The 20,941-nt window shown below is 31.5% G+C and overlaps 1 protein-coding gene across 6 annotated transcripts in view; it reads right to left on the bottom strand.

Moving 5' to 3' along the window:
• The window catches only part of LOC128891845 (uncharacterized), a 128,580-nt gene that overhangs the window by 50,186 nt on the left and 57,453 nt on the right, over positions 1-20,941 (bottom strand). For all 6 annotated transcript variants that reach the window (XM_054151839.1, XM_054151759.1, XM_054152171.1 and 3 more), the window contains 2 exons: positions 19,260-19,468; positions 10,371-10,619 (listed from right to left, as the gene is read on the bottom strand). In XM_054151839.1, the coding sequence (XP_054007814.1) occupies positions 10,371-10,619; positions 19,260-19,468 (458 nt within the window). The remainder of the gene's footprint in view (positions 1-10,370; positions 10,620-19,259; positions 19,469-20,941) is intronic.

Consider the following 20,941-nt stretch of genomic DNA (forward strand, 5'->3'; position numbering starts at 1 on the left):
ATACTTCCTTCGTGGGATTTCCTTTTGATTTTATAATTATTGCAACTCTTCTAAGCGTTAAATTAACTAAATTATTAGTTATTCGAAGTAGGATGATCTTCCATTCCTTTATTAGAGTCTTTTTTTAAAGTACTTTACTGGAAATTTGATGTTTTCTAATTCGTACGGAGCAATAAACTAACGTGTTTACGTTACAAACTCTACTGCAACTGGTTCGTAATAAGAATCTTACAAATATTTATCGCTTCTATACTTTTATCCACTTTTCGCACTCTTATTGTTAATTTCACAAATTATATTAACTAGTAAATGTTGTTTGGACTATATCTATCATAGTGATTTCCGAGAATATATAAAATATCATTGATTATAAAAAAAGAAGTTAAGAAACTACAATTTCACACAAAAGTTTTTTGGGAAATTGATCGGTGTACGAATACATTCTACACCCACTGTAGATATGAAATACTGGAATACGAGGCGTGCTAACGAAGAAAAGCTTTTTACTGAGTTTGATTTTCAGTCTCTTGATTCTTACGATGAGCGTAAAATCTGTTCATTTTATTGTTCCCAAAACTGAAGAGACCCATGAAAGGACGACGGTTTGCAACGATTGAGGAGATAAAGGCTGCATCGCTGAAAAAGCTCAAAGCTATACCAAAAAGTGCTTATCAGAAGTGCTTCGTGGATTGGAAAAGGCGCTTGCACAAGTGTAATCTATCGGAGGGGTATTACTTTGAAGGCGACGATATAAATATCAAAGAGTAAATAAATATTTGTTGATAAAAATAAAAAGTCATCTTACTTTTTAATCACACCTCGTATACTGTGGAAGTACATGCGAATTATACGATAAGTTGAGAACATTTCTCGCTAGAAATTTTTTGCCTAAAGTAAATAGTGGAACCAAACATGCACGCAACTATGAGTTCGCCTTGACCGTAAAACAGCTCGTCTTAAATATTCTATGACCGTGCGTTATTAAATGTGCGATCGAATTCAATCCTATAACAGACACGGGAAACCAGCTGATTCGGTTATTCGAGAAATCTCTCATGGTCGTTGCTTTAAGCAGCTCGAGTTCGTTGCAAATGCGTCCTCTGCGGAAACATGCTTAACTGAAATTTAGAAAAGTATCTTGGATTCAGCTATCTTAATAGATATATTGTCGAGGATATTTTACAGTTGATGAACAAATTTTTAGAGGTGTTAAGGAAAGAACGGTTTTCGTGATACCTGGCAAACAATTGAAAATGTGGTTCAAGTAAGCGTGACAACGCGTAACTTCGTTATCAATGTTTTTAGAGAGAAATGTCAAAGGGAAAAGATGAATTGGTTTAAAAAGAAATTTTATAGGATTTTTAGGAGCATTTTTTTGTATAAATGCAATGTTTTGTGTGCAATAGATAGTTACATTATATTTTTAATGTGAAAATGCATATTATTTATGTTTAGAGTAATAATATAGCTAGAAAGATGCTCACAGTTATCAAAAATGTGTTTACATAACTTAAAGACATAACTAAGGCTTTGATTTTTCTTATTTCGTATTATCAAAGATAAAATATCCATTAAGGATATTTTTAAAATTTATTTAAATTGAGTAGGCGCTCTCGAATAGGTTGAACTTTCAGACAAAGTGTTGAACTTCAATCCATCAATACCAGGGGTGGTCAACCCGCGGCTCACGAGATTCGTCACACTTTTACAAAATATATTTATTTTATAATGGCCAAAGTAGTGAAAACTAATGTATTAAAGAAGTGCATTAATTTTGCATCTGAACTATCGAAATTATGAGGAAAAATTAACTTTGATTTTAAAATAATATTGCGTACCAGAAAGTTTTCACGAAACACGGTCGAAAAATGCCAAGGAGCGCGATCGCGCCCCGTCGATTACGTGTCGAAAAAAAAACTGAAGAGCTGAAGTGCAAAAAAATGTCTATAATGGGTCTAAATCTAATATGGGGATACATAATTTTATATGCGGCCCGTGGAGTTATGATGCATTTCGAAAGTGTTCACCCCTGATCTATACGCACTTACATATGTAGTATAAGAAATTCATTCGTATCTACATCTATATATTTTTAAATGTTCTTAAATGTTCTTGTTTCCCAACAAGATCTACCAACTCTGGATAGAGTAAATAAGGATTTTATCATTGAAATTTTCATAACGTTTACTCTGCTGGAGCCGCTTTCCATCGTGTTTGTCTTCGAGTATCAATTTAGAGGTAGGAAAATTCCGCGAATCTCATTAAAGTTATTCTATGTAATTAATTGGGCGGAGGGTTCGGAAATTAAACGGCACAGATACGTCAATAGGTTGCACGGACAGAGCGAACCCACGTCCTACATTCGCTTGCAGTTGGCACGATCGCTGCTGATTTGAGAAACATAACCTGCGGAAACTTGACAAGCGTTGGCCTTGCTCCCCTGACACGAGTAGGAGACTCTATCGGTTGGCAAACTTTCGGTTTAAAGGGCTTGCCTTGTATAGCAGACGAAAATAGTCGATTTTGCTTCATAGCAGTTAATAATTTTTACGCGAAAACCGTTTATCTTTCATTTTTCGAAATAAAATGTTTAAGTATTAGAATATTACGAGACCAGACCTAACTCGGATCTTGGTTACAAAATGGAATTAGAATTTTAAACTCAAATAAAACTAAATTTCATATAGTAGAAATCATGTAGTTATTTCATTCTACTCTATTCAATTATACAAAATTCATTAGTATTTAAATTTAAAATAAAAATGATGTAACAGATGCAGAGTCTTCTCCTTTATAATATTTTAACATTTATGTATATTATACTTATGTATGTATATATTTATCTATAACATTTATGTATATTATACTTTATGTATGTATATTATATTATACTACTTGGTTTAAAAAACAAAATGTTTATATATTATAATATTATGGGACCAGATTTAACCCAGATCTTGATTACATAATTTAATTTGTATTTAAAATTCAAGTAAAATTAAATTTTATACAGTAGAAATCATGTAGTTATTTCATTTTACTCTATTCTATTATATAAAATTCATTTTTATTTAAATTTAAAATCAAAATTATGTAACAGATGCAGAGTCTTCTCCCTTATAATATTTTAACATTTATGTATAAGGTTAAATAATACATTTCTATGGTTACCTCGTGATGTAATAACACTACGGTTGCTTAGAACACTGTCTCCTATTGGGTTAAGTGAAAAATTCTTGCGTTTTACTTGATAAACACGAAATGCATCTATTGTATGTATTTATGTAACCAAATGTATTGATTCTATGTCTTTCAATTTTACTAACTAAATTTTTACATGTTATAAATTGTAAATCTTATCTTAAATTATTTTATTCTTTTCTAGATGCTACCTGATAACGATAGACAGGTTTAACAATATAAAATGTCTAAATATTTGTTGATTTTGAATTAAAATAGAGCCCTTTCAGATCTAGTATCAATTCAAGACGATTTTTATCAAGATCATTTTTTATCATTTAAAATTAAAATGATATAACAGAGTTAGATTATTCTCCTTTATAATATTTTAACATTTATGTATATTCTATTACATTCTATTATACTAAATTCACGTTCACTTGTACAAATTGTACAATAGAGATAATTCAGATTTCACTAATTCCTTAAATTTTGTAATTAAAAGTTATTCAATATCTGTTATAGTTTCAGAGATAGAGTAAAAGTAGGTTCAATTTTTCCAAGTACGTACACAAAGATTTCATTTTGCATAAAGATCCACAGTTCAGTCATAGGACAACACAATGCGATGGAGAGTATTGCGACATGTTCGTCTGTGCGAATTTCTACTTTCGAATGAAATGTTGCAATTCCTTTTCTACCCAGTAAATATTCGAAGAAAGAAGCACGAGAAGTACTTTCCATAATATTTCACATTTAGCGACGAAGCTGTTCCTCGCATCGATAATTATGCGAGTCACTGCACGTGCTTTCCCTTACGCGTCCATCGCGACAATTTATCTGAATTTGCGGAGCACTTGAATTCAGTTTCTCACCGTGCGATTGTATCCTCCGTGAGGATTCACGCGGTGAGAGACTTAACGCTGATTTACTAGGATCGAAGGTCTCATATTTCTCTCCCACAATCATTCACGTGATTTATTTCAGTTGCTTGCATTAACACAACTGCTAACTTTCCCATACTGTGCTTGCTACTAAGGTAAACCAAACGTTATTTCGATTTTTCTTCCTACTTTTTATATTCTGTTTGAATGTATAGTATCAAAATGTATAACCTCTATGGGCCCGTGTAAACTGTCAGGACACATGCTAATACGTCGACATTTTAGTTAATAATTTTAGTTTTTTTTTTGCAAGATAACTACACTGCGGATTATATGCAATTATGATGTACCATAATATAGAAAATATACGTAAAATGTACATAATATATGTTGAAAATATTCTACAATTATTATAATGATATTGTTATTTCATTTTGCATAAGTGCATATACCTTTTGGTTATAGTATTTAGTATGTGTTTATTCTATTAGTTTATAATACCATAAATATATAAAATCCGCAGTCTACTGATAAGCAATAATATATATATTGTGATCGTTGGCAGTACCATCAAAGTGATATTTCAAAGTGAATACCTTGCCAGTTGTCTCCAGAAAAAACAAAATCGGTCCATAGAGGCTCAATCAAAAGTATTTGACAAGGAAAGTTCAGCAATCGAAACACGTTGAAAAATTTGAATTTTTGCAGAAATAAAATTCATGGGAACCTATCACAACGTCTTTCTCCATTTTGGACTAAAAGTGGTTTTAAGGGTAGAAACACCCTCTCGAAATAATTCTGGCTATTTAAATTGTCGCTAATTTAGATAGAGATAGAGATAGAATCATTCCAAATTATAAATTATTAATGCATTTACTGCAGTTTCAGTATCGTCTGTATTTATTTAAGTTTAAAAAACTGAATGGTCCTATTTATCGTTGTATCTCGAATATCTAGCGAAAGAAATAGTTACTACAGTACTCTGTACGTATGCATCTTTTTATTCCACGTTACGTACCGCAGGTAAAACTACCAAACGCCGCGATGCATAAAAAATGGCTGAAAAATTCGGGTTTCCACTCAACCGTTTGGTCGTTTCCTCCTGGCTAGCCTTTTAAAAATTTTAAACAGTTCCCTAGGTTTCGAATATTTAATACAGCTTCCGCGCACGATTCGGTGAGTCTAAGAAATGCATGTACAGCCGGGTCTGGCAGTTTACACCTGACCTACATTCTAGCGGTAGCTCGAGATCTTTGCGTTTCTTTCTTTCATTCATGGTTCGTAAACAAGCTTTTCACCAAATTATAAAAAATGATTATAAATCCATCTCTTCGCATTAATACGTAATTTAACTGTTTATAATAAGAAGACTACGGATCTTCCTGCGAAATAAAATAAATGTGTACCTACAAAAATTGAACTTAAATAGAAAATTTTACTTTGGAGATATTATAATATAATCTTTACTTTCAATATTTTTTAACTGTTTATAATTTAACTGTTTATAATAAGTAGATTACGGATCTCCGTGTAAAATAAAATCTTTGTGTACCTACAAAAATTGAGCTTAAATAGAAAATTTTACTTTGGAAATATTATAATAAAATCTTTGCTTTCAATATTTTTTATATTATCGCATACCGTGTTCATTTTATTTCTTGGACATTTAAATTTCCTATAAATACATAAAAATCCGCTGCCTAATAATAAATGTACAATAGTCAAACATTTCATGCATTAGTCATTTCATGTCTCCCTTTTTATTAATTCCAATTGAACAACATTTGGCGTAATCATTTTTCTTACAGACCTAATGCCCGAATAATAGATAACAAATAAAAACGCCGCACATTAATTTATTTGTTACGTTTATTCGAAACATCAAACAGTTATTCGAGCAACTAAGCGTTCATTAAACATGAGCTAAAATTTATTCATATACTTGAACGTGTTAAAAGCTATTTATCTTCTATTTATCATTTAAAAGTTATATCAATAAGAAAATGTTGACTATCATCCGCGTAAAATTAAATAAGAGTTTAGTAAATGGTTTCTTTGTTCAAATTGTTGATTGGCAACGTTCGTCTTTAACTTTCTGTGAATCCGAGTGGGAAGTTCCCATTTCGGTCTCGGATACAGACCGAGAAGCTGCAGGAGTCGTAACACGTCCGAGTAACCGATGGAATAATTTGATAGACTCGTATTAGCCTGAATTCCGACAATCCAGTTAGCTACCCTAACCCTGATCCAGCCTCGTCCTGAATTCGGAGCAACTGACATGAACTGGCGCACTTTGTGACAACCTAACGTTTCGGATAGGCTTCCTAAGACCTCTGGAATCAACATCCGACGATGGAAAACTATCAAATGTCTTTCAAGAAACTCCAAACTCCTTGTCTCCGTTACACTGGAAGAACTTGAAATCTCATTACCGGGTACGAGCCTAATCGCATTCTCAACAATCATGTCTTGTAAACAATTGCACAATAAATTCTATTAATAAAGAATCACGGAAAAAATAAAACTAGTTACGCTTATACATAAAAAACACAGTCGTTCAAGACCTCTCAATATTGGATAAAAATGTGGAATATAAATAACAATTAAAATAAAAAACGTTACTAAACAATAAAGACGTTTAAAACGCAGTCTAATGATGGCAAGCTTCCCGACCTCATAAACATTCAAAGAACCCACGCTTCAGAAACGCGCAATAGTTATTAAAAATTTAACTTTTCTTATTTAAACAACCTATTTAAATTAGAAGAACTTTATAACATTTCAAATGAGTGCAAAACCTTTTCTCCTGCTTGAATTCTGATCCAAATGGATTCTTTAATTAATTATAATACAAATCAACCTCCATGTTAACACGTTGGTCGCCACTCACTCAGAGATGGATGACTGAAATTTTCATTAAGAAACTAAAAAAATTAATTCCAAAGGTGAGACAATAACGAAAATAAATCTAGATAGGATTCGTGAATTTGGTGACGTTAAAAAACTAAATACTACGACAAATGTTAAATTGTATAATTTTCAATAGTCTCGAGAGAAAATGTTAACTTTGTAGACATTTTCACGAGTTTCAGCTTGGCATTCAACGTGTTAATTTACGTTAATTTATTATGTTTTATGTATATTATTTTAAATGTCTTAGATATGAACTTATATAGCATTTTTTATAAATGTTCTATAAACAAATATTCTTTTTCGAATATTTAAAAAATTTAGTATATAAAAATTCTTCTTTCAAAAATAATTTATATTTAAAACGTTTAAGACAGTATTACAAAAATATTTTAAGTAGAGAAAATACCTTCATATTTACTGAACTGATATATAGAGAACTAATTAAGATAAAAGTTTGAAATTTTTAGGGCTTGTTCCTATTTTTATTATAAGCAACAACTCCGTCAAATTTCAAATCGTTTTATTAATTTTTATTGAAGTTAAAAAAAAGAAGTAACCGATTGAAAAAATTCCATGTATTCTCTATTTAAATCCTTCGAAGGTTTGGGACACGTGTCAATGTTGTAATTGTGGGCTCAAATTTTGCAGGAATCTTGTAGCATATCAAAACAAAATACGGAATTCGACGTTAAGCGTTTATGAAAAAAATCAATGAATGATACCATTTCAGAAAATACAAATACAATCTATTGTCAGTTGAAAACTAATTAATTCGATAACTTTTCTCGGTACGTGGCTCGATAATCGTGAATTTCATAGAACAAACAATGAAGAGAAATTGCTCGATAACAGACAGTGACTTGGATAGAAAAATTGTATACTTTCTCCGATAACGTTCTCCGAATTGGCTCTGATAAAAAAATGTTAAATGGAATATACGCCTGAAGCTTCTAATCGCATGTACTGTACTTTATTGCTGAACTTTAGCCGGCGTCGGTTCACGCGACAACGCAGATATCATAATACAATGGTATGAGCGATGGAACATAAATCCCGATGCTCGGGATGGCGTACAATACGGTTTTTTGATAAACTACCGCAGACCGGAACAATTATGACACCACTATCATCCTGACATCGTTTAAAAGACGTCAAAGCTACGCGATATTCGTTTCGCATCGACGTTTCATGAAATTCACTTTAACCCGTATGAAGAGAAACATAATTGACAGCTGAAGAAAATCGATACGTAATAAATGATAAGGGGATTGAAACGTTAATTAGCGACACATTTGCCGAATGTTTATTTGGAAAACAAATTATAAATGAGCAGGGATATATACAGTTAGGAGCAAAAGTACGATATTTTTACAAAAATGAATTTTTATTTAATGTTTGCATATAGTGTAGAAAAAAAGGAAAATACGTAGCAGTAAGTACAATGTTTTAGCTTTTCAAATAAATTTTACCGATCGCGATATCGTTATTATTTTGATAAATACAAACTTTTTCCGTGTAATCGGTTTTACACTACAATTTATTTTCAATATTGTTATTCAATATATTCATTCAGTATTGTGTATTCAATATATGTGTTATGCAGATATTCATCGGCATAATATGCCAGTACCAGAATGTGATGTTGTTTTCCAAAACGATAACGCACCCGAGCATTCTGCAAAGAGCGTCAAACAGTTGCTCGAGGCTCAACAATTTCAAACGATGGCGTGGCCTGCTCAAAGTTCAGATTTAAATCTCATTGAGAATGTCTGGACATTTTTCAAAATGAAACTAGCGAATGAATATAATGCTCCACTAACGATAATCAATGATTTGTGGCAAAGAGTCCAGCAACAGTGGTATTCTATTACCCCAGAATACTGCGAAAATATAATTTCGAGTATGCCTAAACGCATTCATGCCACTATCAAGGCCAAAAGCTTCTGGACAAAATATTAAATACATACAAATTTGAAATGTTTATTTGAAAATAAATTATTCTGCAAAACCGATTACACGGAAAAAGTTTGTATTTATCAAAATAATAATGATATCGCGATCGGTAAAATTTGTTTGGAAAGCTAAAACATTGTACTTACTGCTAGGTATTTTCCTTTTTTTCTATTCTATATGCAAACATTAAATAATAATTCATTTTTGTAAAAATATCATGTGTGTTCACTTTTGCTCCTAACTGTAGTATAAAATTAATAACACGGTACGGCGTAATTTTCTTTTTTAGAAAAGTTTCAATAATATAATATTATATTAGGAGGACTGGAAAGTAATGTCGTTTTTGCAATTTTAAATGCTTGTTTCTCATTCATCAGCTCATTGATTTTTATCCATCTGGTATTGAGAATTTGTTAAAAATTCATTTGAATTTAATGTAAAACAAACGAAATTACTTTCCAGTCAACCTAATATATTAGTATGACTAATAAAGTAATATTGTAACATAATTATAAGTGTTTCTATAATTTGTATTCTATTATTAATATTGAAGAGAGTAGAAGGAATAAATAAAAGAATATAATTTTAAGTTGTGAGCTCAGATTAGAAATTTAAGTTTTGTTGATAAAGACTGTGTAATAGGAATAGGAATACCAACTATTAAGTAATTAATAAGTAGACTGCGGATCTTTATGCAAAATAAAATCATCGCAAGCGAGCCTACAAAACTTGAACCTAAATAGAAAATTATTTTATTCTACAAATAGTATAACATAAACTTTACTTTCAATCTTTTTTATATTCTTGCACATTGTTCGCATTTTTAAGTTTCTTGCACATTCAAATTTCCTATAAATGCATAAAGATCCGCAGTCTATTAATAAGCGAGGAGAATTTAAATACCAATTTCCATGTAGAATAAGGTTAATGTAATTAATTGTATCGTATGAACAAGAGACGCTAACCCTTTCTACATATATCGAGATAATAATGAAATAAAGATATTACTACTATTAATACTGAAGGGTACCAATGTAAAATAACGGAAACAAATACTACCCGACGTGTTTCAATATTCGAACCTATAAAATGTACATATATATGACACAACAGTTTAAAGAATACAATTCCTATATGTTAGTAATTAAAAATCTTGCTAACTATTAGTTTGAAAATATGCAGGTACATTTACTATACTACTTGTCTTCGTAGAATTGATTGCACTATTAAATTGTATCTAAAGAAACTGAGCATTCTCTTAAACAAAATAAAATTGAGTTTTATTCAAGATATTAACATAAACGTGGTCCGCATTTTATGACAACTACACCTTCCACGTTCAAAATTAAAAATAATTGTGGTCAATTGTTAAAAGATGAAAGGAACGCGTTTTTACGTTGTATAAGGTTTAGATAAATAAAAAACACACACACAACTTACCGAGCATCTTGACACCCTGGACAGGACTCAAGGGATAAAAATCCCCATGAAGAGGGCAATGGAAACCGACTCTGCGCTCTCTTCTTCTCGCCCTTCTGGTCAGCATACACAATAATACGCCGAGGGCGAGCATAAGAGCACCCACCACGATGCATATCGGCCCGAGGATACGCGAGTTCCCCGTGAACGCAATCCTGGCTGCGTACGAATCCTTGTCTTCGTCTTCGCCAGGTCCACGATAGGAGGCAGCTGGAACAAACAAACAACCCGTATAAAAATTAAACGGCCTTTCTATTACACTATCCGCCATTAATTTCAATACATCACCACACCAGTAACTTTTCCAAAGAAAGATGAATGTAATTGATGCTTGCCATTGTATACATAAATGAGTTGAACTACTATTGTAAGGGATGTCTGCACTTGATCAAATCATATTAACCCTTTGCACTCGAGAGGTGACTTTCAGTCACCATTAGGTTTCACGCAGCAAATTTACAATACCTATTGTTTCTTTAGGTTTAATTTCTTTGGAGCCGAAGTGTTAATAAAATGATTGTCGGTGAGGTAAAGGTGACCTTATTCTCAAATCTAGATAGCTTAGAATTCATGCCAATAGAATGCTAAGAAACATCTCGAGTTGCTGGTGGATACCAGAAAAAAAGGCCTTGAGTGCAAAGGGTTAACATATAAGCCGTTCATTGAAATAGAAAGAGACCAAAGTTAATGTTAAAGGTAGTTGAAGGATTCGATGTATGTAGATTAAGGATTATTAATTTAAGTTTAGTATATAAGATATCGAGTATGGTGGTATGAGTGAGGGTGTAAATGGTTTAGTGGATTGTATTCCAAGTCCATTTCGTGGCTTAAAAGCTGGAATAAAAACTATATCTATCTATAAGCCGTTCATTGCACAAATCGATTAACTTCATAAAACAAAGTTTAGAAATGCGATGAAATAATATGCATCGTTTTTTATTAGATTGCACTCAATTATCTTATGTGGTCGTGTTTATATAAATAGACAATCTAATTTCATAGATATTCATGTTGTAACAATAATGGAGCAAAATGAATCGTGTACAATTCAGTAATGTGACATAAAACATAAACTATCGTGCATATATTACTTATTAATAAAGCGAAAGAAACTTTTGGGACAACCTAATAAAATTCACTTTATAATATAAATTCAAATGAATATTGTAAAAGGCATAAATACAGATGTAGCTTTCATTTGACGGTATATAAAATTAATAAGAAAGAATAGCCAAAAAATAATCGTCAGTAGTGTTACAATTTTTACGTGACCGGTGGAATTAATCGATTTATGCAGTGAACGGCTCATATAGTTGTAAAATACTCGATATTCTATAACATTCCAGATAACGAGGTCCGCAATAGAACGGTATATGATCACAACACCTCTTTTGGAACCATTTTGACAGAGACGTTCGAGAAGAACAAATTATAAATAAAAATCGTCTGTGGAATGACTGCAAGAAATAATGGAAGGCAGTCAGAGCTGAAACTTTGGAAAGATTGGTGCTGCTATGTGTGTTGCTAAGGATGGGTAGTTTAATGAAAGCAAAGTAAACCATCTATCCAATTATTTGAGATCCCTTAATGAATTCAAGTATGATTACTCCACTTCACTCCAATAAGTATGAATTTATCACGAAATAGCTGTTTACTTGCATTGCTTCTCGAAAAAATCACAAATAGTGGTGTACTGAAATTAATGACCGATAGTGTATGTCCATATTATTTAATTGAGTATTGCTTTTAAAATTATGTAGTGTATAGTATTTCAATTTTATTGAGTATAAACTATTCGAACAGGCAACTATTCATGATTAATTGATCTAGCAGAACATATTATACGGTTAATCCTATTGATATATTCCCATTGGTGATCAAACTGATAAGAAGTGATTCCAAAGGTGGAAACTCCAGTTCAAGAAGACTTTGATTTTTCATTTGTCTACGACAACACTGTCATAAAAATTTGTTTAATCGAAGAATTGATAGGTGTATTTCCTTGAAAAGATTTCAGTATTAACATAGAATAAAATTGTATCAAATATTATAAAACAACTTTATAATACATAACATAACATAGATATAAAAAAAATTCCTGCAAAATTTGAGCTCTTAATTTTACCATTAACAGGTGCGCCAAATCTTCGAAAGTTTTAAAGGGAAAATATATAAAAATAAAATTTTCTTAAACGGTCACTTCGTTTTTTGTAACTCCGGTAAATTTGACAGAGCTATAACTTAGAATAATAGAAACAAATCCTAAAAATTTCTAATTTTTATCTCAGTTATTTCCTTAAACATATAACAGCCCAGTAAATGTAAAGCTTTTTCTACTAAAAATACTTTTCTAATACTATTTTAAAGGTTTTATATATGAACTTTATTATTTTTGATCAAAGTTCCATAAATAAAAATTCCTTTCCAGGTAATTCAAAAATTTATAATGTACATATCACGTATTAAGATACGTAAATACGTAGGTTAAATAAGTTTGTATGCATGAAATATATTATAAATTAGTACGCATATTTCCCATTGCAATACCAAAAAATGTATTCGTACTCCCTTAAAATAAAATACTGTTTTCTCTTCCTGAATAGCTACATATATTTCGTCTTTTGTTTTAACGGAATACGTTATAACTTAATTTCATAGTCTACTAATTACTATGACAATTACGACATTCAGTTTTCTATATTTCTATCTTTTTTAAACGCTATTACTTTATACTTTCTGACGTTCGAAACCTGAATACTGTAAAGACACATACAAATAGAACAATTTTCACCGTGAAACTTCAAGAAAAGTGATTGTCGCGTTCGCGTAGAATAATATACTGGAAAGAAACGCCGATGTGATTATGTTCGCAGCACGTTGAAAAATTGAAAATTGTTCGCTGAACGATTTACCACGAAGCAGCTCGTTCGCCAGCAAAGAACGAGCAAATGACAGGGAACGAAAGGGAAATGGGCTACAGGACCGGTCTCATCGAGAGAGCTGGAGGCAAGAAAAAGAATGGCGACGAAGGTTGGGTTGACCGGTTTTGATAAATCGGTTGGTAACAACGGTTCGGACCCGTATCCGAGAAACCGTAGCCAACAAGTAAACGACCAGCTGTTGCCTGTTGGTGAGCAACCGAGTCTTTCTTCCATCGCTTTTTCTTCTTCACCTTTCTTCCGATCCTCTTCTTCTTTGGATTCGGATTCGTGACATAAACGCTACGTAGCCATCGCGGAGTTCGATCACCTCGAAAGGTAGTGGTTCGCAGATGGTCAAACGTAACGAACGGAGCTAGACGTATTTTATTCCCCACAAAGAATAAAGAATAATGAATAAATGATAAGAGTTATTCATCGAATATTCATAAGCATCGACGCGCTCGAATGGAAAAATAGTGGTTCTCAAACGGCGAAATGCGACGAAGAAACGAGCAAGTTTTAGTTTCGATAAACAATAGAGAATGATGAATAAATTCTAGAAAGTATTCGTTATCTATGTATCTAGTGGGTGTAGAATGTATTCGTACGCCGATCAATTTCCCAAAAAACTTTTGTGTGAAATTGCAATTTCTTAACTTCTTTTTTTATAATCAATGATATTTTACATATTCTCGGAAATCTCGAAGATATATATAGTCCAAACAAGATTTACTAGTTAATATAATTTGTGAAATTAACAATAAAAGTGCGAAAAGTGGATAAAAGTATAGAAGCAATAAGTACGATTTGTACGATTCTTATGACGAACCATCCACGGTAGAGTTTGTAACGTAAACACATTAGTGTGTTACTCCGTACGAATTAGAAAACATCAAATTTCCAGTAAAGTACTTTTAAAAAAAGGTTCTAATAGAGGAATGGAAAAAGATCCCACTTCGAATAACTAATAATTTAGTTAATTTAATGCTTAGAAGAGTTGCAATAATTATAAAATCAAAAGGAAATCCCACGAAGGAAGTATTATATTCTTATAAATTAATGTAAATTTCGTTTTTTTTAATGAAGTTTTAAAAATTAAAAAATTGTCTAAATAGCTATTGCTTCAACATTTCTATCGATTTTCTTGTTAATTACGCAACTTACATAAATAGCTATTTTTTTTGTAATCTATCTATTTTACACATTTCCGAGAATATGTAGAATGTCATTGTTTATAAAAAATAAGTTAATAAATTACAATTTTACATATTTTTTTTGGAAATTGATCGGTGTACGAATACTTTTTACACCTACTGTATACACAATTGCCGAGTTCAATCATTTTAACACTAAACCTACAAATGTTCATTGATGGGACAAATGACCAGTTTTGAAGACGGTTTTTTAAATTAAATGGAAAAATATGTTACGTGCAACTAAATTAAATAATGCATGAAACAATTATGTATAATTCATATATTGCAAAAAAAAAATGTATACGAAAGTTTGAAAACGGTTGTGTAACCAGTCGTGGCAGGTTTAGCGTTAATTTTAATATTCAAGTAATATTCAAATTATGAAGGGAATATAATGTAAGGGACGAGGACAAATGTAAAAACCCATAAAGGTATAGATGGCAATGAAGGCGGTAATATAATCTCTCTACACGAACAAGTGAATCGAAATTATAAAATAAAATTGTTGGAGTATTCGTGTATGCCTTGTTTAACCTGTCTGTCCATTACTCATTGTTTCCCCTTATTTTTGTATGCGTAAGCATGGATGACGATTAGTATGCGTATACGTTAACCGATTCACTGCCAGGCAAATTTAACACTTTCGCTGCGGATGACGCACATGTGCGTTCAACTGAAAATATATGGTTGTTTTTATTATTTTTCAGTTTTCATTTTTTTTGTTCGACAATCATATTGTATATAAAATAAGTTACCACAAACACATGTTTTTCAAAATAATCATATTAGAGCATTTGTAAGAAATTTTTCATTAAAACAAAAATCATAATTGCAGCTCTCAGCGAACGGGTACTTATTTTCGTCCGCAGTAAAAGTGTTAAAACGTTTTTTCTTAAGTACCAAGATTTAATTAATTTAAGTGAACATAAATCACAAATACGTTTGAATTAATGTTCATTCGAAAAATTTAAATCTCTCTATCTTTTTGAAAGTCTCTTCATAGTGAGGATAAATGGGACTATATTTTTATTCTTTTTTCAATTTTGTAGACAGGGAATCAACATTGAAAAATCGTCTTTGTTTAAAAGAAATACAGAAAAAATTATTAAACGCATTTTTTCTATAACTGAAGTAATATTCAATTCCTATTTATATGTCCTCATTGTTACCTTTCAAAATATCAATCGTATCTATTTACTAATTCAATTGTTACAGTGCACTGAAGAAAAAACTAGCACGAAACTTTACCCCATTCACTGCCGGACAAATTAAAGCGTTTTACCTTGGGTCTTTGATAATATAAAATGATATAAAATTTGTTGTTTTAAAAAGAAAATTTACGATCATCCTTTCCAATAATTCGTGACTCAAAAGCCTATAAACAGTGAATGGGTTTATTTGGTCCAGCTAGTTACAAGTCGATAAAAGTAACGAGAAACAAAGAATAATAAAAGATGACGATGGAACAAACTTTTGCTGCGTAGAACGAACCAGAACAAAATTAATCAATCGTTCTACGTTTCGATTTGTGACGGGAGCTTCTTCGTAAACTGCATAATTATACGAATACGCATGTTAAAGTTGCAGAATATGCAAAGACGCGAATTAGCGTACACCGCAACCAGGAATAGAATTGAAAATGACGTGAATTCGCGTAAGCGGTCACGAATGTGTTAATCAACCTTCGATCTGCTATGTACGATATGCATTCAACCGTCGAACAACCATGTCAATTATCCATAGTAAACGTGAATCGACGCAGCGATTTCCTGGGAATCGATCTCTCTTCGTGTAAGTTTGTCATTCAAGTATTTACTGCCAGCTTAGCTTAGAACAAGGCTTCTTATTCTGGTCGAACTAATCGAATTCCACGAACACGTCAGAGGCTTCCATCAGATCAGCGCAGAATGTTAAGCTGTGAATAGAGAGTCGCTTCCAATATTGTCAAACTACATCGTGTTCCTTGTCCTTGTGTTCCTGTCACCGCCATTGTTTACTTTCTATATTTGGTTGTGTTTCATTGCAATTATTTATTCTTTGCGCTAAATTACCATCTTTCGATTATCTGAGCCGTTTATTTTCAAAATGGACTAAGTTTATTCGTCAGTCGTTTGCTGTTAACCGTAGTAATATGTACAACTTGAAGTTACCTGGCGTAAAGAATATTTTCCATTTAAGTATATTCGGAGAATACGATACAAAATTTTGTTGAATAGACCTAAGTTGTTTCAAGTTTTATGATATATCTAGTTATTAATTTTGAAAATAGATTAGGTCCATTCTCGGTAAGGACACACATATTATTCATTTAATAATTATATTATTGTTGTACAATTTGAAGTTACCTGGCGTAAACAACATTTTCCATTTAAGCATACTCAGAGAATACGATAAAAAATGTTGTTGAATAGACCTGGGGTGTTTCAAGTTTTATGACATATCTAATTGTCAAGCTTGAAAATAGATTAGGTCCATTCCTGGTAAGGAGACACATATTATTCATTTAATTTATTTAATAATTATAGTATGAAAGTATTTACTTCTTAGAAAACCGATATGTATTCAACTTTGGATGAAATATCTACCATAAATGATCGGTGCTTTACGTAACGACGAGGGTTAAGCTGATGTATGCATAAAAGGTTGAGTAATACTTTCCTATGGCTATTTCGTGATGTAATAACATTACGGTTGCTTAGAACACTGTCTTCTTCTATTAGGTTAAGTGAAAAATTCTTATGTTCTATTCGATAAATACGAAACGTATGTATGTATTGTACATAACCAAATGTATTGATTTTATGTATTTGAATTTTACAAATTGAATTTCTACACATTATAAATTGTAAATTTATCTACGATTTATCAGTGTATTTAAGAATATATTACTTTATTCTTTTCTGGATGCTACTTAATAACGATAGACAGGTTTTACAATATAAAATGTCTAAATATTTGTTGGTTTTGAATTAAAATACAGTCCTTCCAGATCTAGTATTAATTCAAAACGATTTTTATCAAGATCATTTTTTATCATTTAAAATTAAAATGATATAACAGAGTTAGATTATTCTCCTTTATAATATTTTAACATTTATGTATATTCTATCACATTCTATTATACTAAATTCACGTTCACTTTCATCCAATCAAATTGTACAATAGAGATAATTTAGATTTCACTAATTCCTTAAATTTTGTAATTAAAAGTTATTCGATATCTGTTATTATTGTAATTATTCGGATAATTTCTCAAGACTAGATATCAAGATGAAATTTCAAAAACTGGTTGTGTTAACCCACTTGTATCGCTAAAACAAAAAAGAATCCTACTAAATGTAATTCACGTAACACTAAAAAGTGTGAAATATTCATCAACATTTTGAAATTATTCTGCTTGTAATTTTAGCGAATTTTTGAGAAAAGAATAAACTCAAATTTGATAACAGAGGTATATACATATTATTAATATCAATTTCATATAAATTCTATCGATTATTTAAATATCTAGTAGGTATAGACTTCCACAGGTATTTGTGTGCATGTTTAAGCACGTTATCTCTTCAATTAAAAGCGTGGAAATGTTTACACATATATTGATGTACTCGTCGAATAGCTCGTGCCATGTAAGTCCATAATTTCTTACAACCGGTACACTTTCTCCAAAATGGAAAGTTTCGAACGACATTTCAACCAGTTCGTAGCAATTTTCCAACGAATTCCACTCAAAAGGTACACAGTTTCTACAAGCTTGTCAAATATACGTATTACTTCCATTGCGTTTGCAAATGCTAACCGTTTAACATGCTTAGTCGTTTAATAATTCAATTCAATTTGAAGTGATAATTACGAAGTGACCTTATATAGCAATTATTGTTAATGTTATACTTTCTAATGCTCCAAAACACTGTGATGTAAGATTAAACAAATTTCTTTCAAAAAACTACATGTACCGTTCCATTCATTTAAAAAATTTCATTAGATAAACTGGACTATTTTGTTTATGACCTGTTTTCAATATCTTGTATGGTTTCTAAAATATTGCGAACTTATGTAACATCAATGTTTCTGTTGGAATCGTTTCTCGGCACCAATGAAAGATAGCAATAAGATTCGATGCACGTGGATTTTATTTATGAAACATCTGAAAGGCAATGTTATCGTTAGCCTGCGGATATTTATGTAAATTCATATTTTTATATACACAGATGAAAAACAGGAACTTAAATTATTATTAATAATAATTATTAAGTATATTGCGTCCCCTGAGTACTGTAACATGTATTTTATTTAAAAAATTTTAAATATTTACGCATTTTCACACATCTTTGTATATTTTCGTATATTTACACTTGTCGCAAATGCATAAATATTCGCAGTCTAGTTATTACATTTTGATTCGTCTATTTTTAATCAGAACTTATTGTAGAAACGTTAATATATTTATATTTGCAATCGAAAGAGATACTTGACCCTTTGTAAGCAAGTTCTAAATTCCTGAAAGCATACAATAATTCAAAACATCATTTTTAAACGTCAAAGACAATATATATTGCGTTGTTCGATACTAAAAGGGTTAAGTGAAGCAATACTTATCGATTCGAGATGTAAGTGAACGATACGCGTCATTTATACCTTATTTCAGTCTAACATTAGCAGACAATTGCGACGTAGTACAATGGTGTCGATATAGAATATACGTAGGTAGAAACAATAAGAAGGAAGATACAAACCAGTGAGCACAGCGCCGACGAGCATAAAGAGGAATCCGAATGCCGGAAGAGCAATCTGGCAGTTCGCAGCTATTACAACCCCCGCTACCATCAATCCACCCTCGATCTTCTCCACCCTCAAGCGCGATATAGGGGTCGGACATTTTAATTTCGCACCGAGTCCGCCACTCAACGTGCTACCCTCTTCAGCCGCCATGGTGTTGTTGGGCCTGGAAGCATACAACAGTGACATATATTTAGTTCATTGTCCTGGATCAATGAGATACATTGTTCAGAAATCATTTATTATTTCTTTTATTGCTTCAAACCATAACTGGCTTATACAGCATACAATAGTTGTGGTAAATACAATTTAGTTACCTGAAATTCTTATATTACAGTCTTTGAGAAAACTATAAATAATTTTTAACCCTTTAATATTCGGTTCGCTCAAAAATGTGCTGATACAATACGGAGGACGATATTCGTTACTGAGGAGCATATGGAACAAAACTTCACGCTGATCATTGTATTCCGGGCACTGCCAAACAGTATGGTTCAAATCTTTGAGACTCTGCTCCGCAATCACATTCGCCATTTGAGATAAACTAAACTCTGGCTAAAAAGGCGTTTAAATTATAGTGATTGGAGCGACTCCTATTAACGAATGATATGAAGTCTCTAGAGAGTTTGTGACCAATGTAGCATGGTTTAGACATATTTTTATAATAGTATCGAAAATAATTTACACCTTTAATTAATCCTTGTTGTGTGCACGATGCATTTATTGATATTTTTGCCTGAAACTTAAAATTAGCTGTACAGCCTTTGAATGGAATTTTGATATCCGGTGTGGGTTCTTGACTTGTGGCTTCCTTCGCCAGTGAATCTACCTTTTCATTCCCTACAATACCGATATGAGCAGGAATCCAAATGAATTTAATGAATTTTTTATCACTGTTTACAAAATTTTCATATTTCATTTTAATTTCGATAAGATATTTGTTGGATCCAAAATTAAATACTGGTGTTTGCAGAGCTTTAATTGCGCTTTGAGAATCTGTTAGAATGTACCAGTTAGTTTCGCGGTGCGAGTTTATTACATCTAATGCTATATTTATTGCATTAGACATTAGAGAATTTTGGACAGTAACAGGCAGCGCCAGAAATCATTTATCAACCATTTGCTAAAGCGAGCAAGTAACTCTAAATGATTTTGCGAATATTTTCCGAACTTCTTACAGCTGACAGAAAATGATTTTAATATTTATTTACATCGTGAAGATCAAAAATTTTTAATATTAAATTGTGTAGTTTGTCCTTGGTAATTTACAAAACACTCATCATGCATTAAATTTATCATTTTTATCTTAGAAATTTATTTTTCTAAGACCTTAGAAGCAACTTTCTGCCCAGAATTGTCTAATTCTGACAATACGCATACTTGACATGATTTTAAATACTTTTATCTATTACATTATACGTAAATTTGAAACGTACCAGTGTTAAATAACAATTTAGTATTTGCTAAAAGTAACGTAATATTCGACACGATATATTCAGTTATATTTAAAATTACATCAATTATATAATTATTATACCGATTATATAATACGAATATATATATAAAGCAATTGAAAACAAACATTTGTTTATAAATAAAAAAAAAAAATCGGGCTCAGCCGGGATTTGAACCCGGGACC

Source organism: Hylaeus anthracinus, unplaced genomic scaffold (genome assembly GCF_026225885.1).
Source record: "Hylaeus anthracinus isolate JK02 unplaced genomic scaffold, UHH_iyHylAnth1.0_haploid 0, whole genome shotgun sequence".
NCBI lineage: Eukaryota > Metazoa > Arthropoda > Insecta > Hymenoptera > Colletidae > Hylaeus > Hylaeus anthracinus.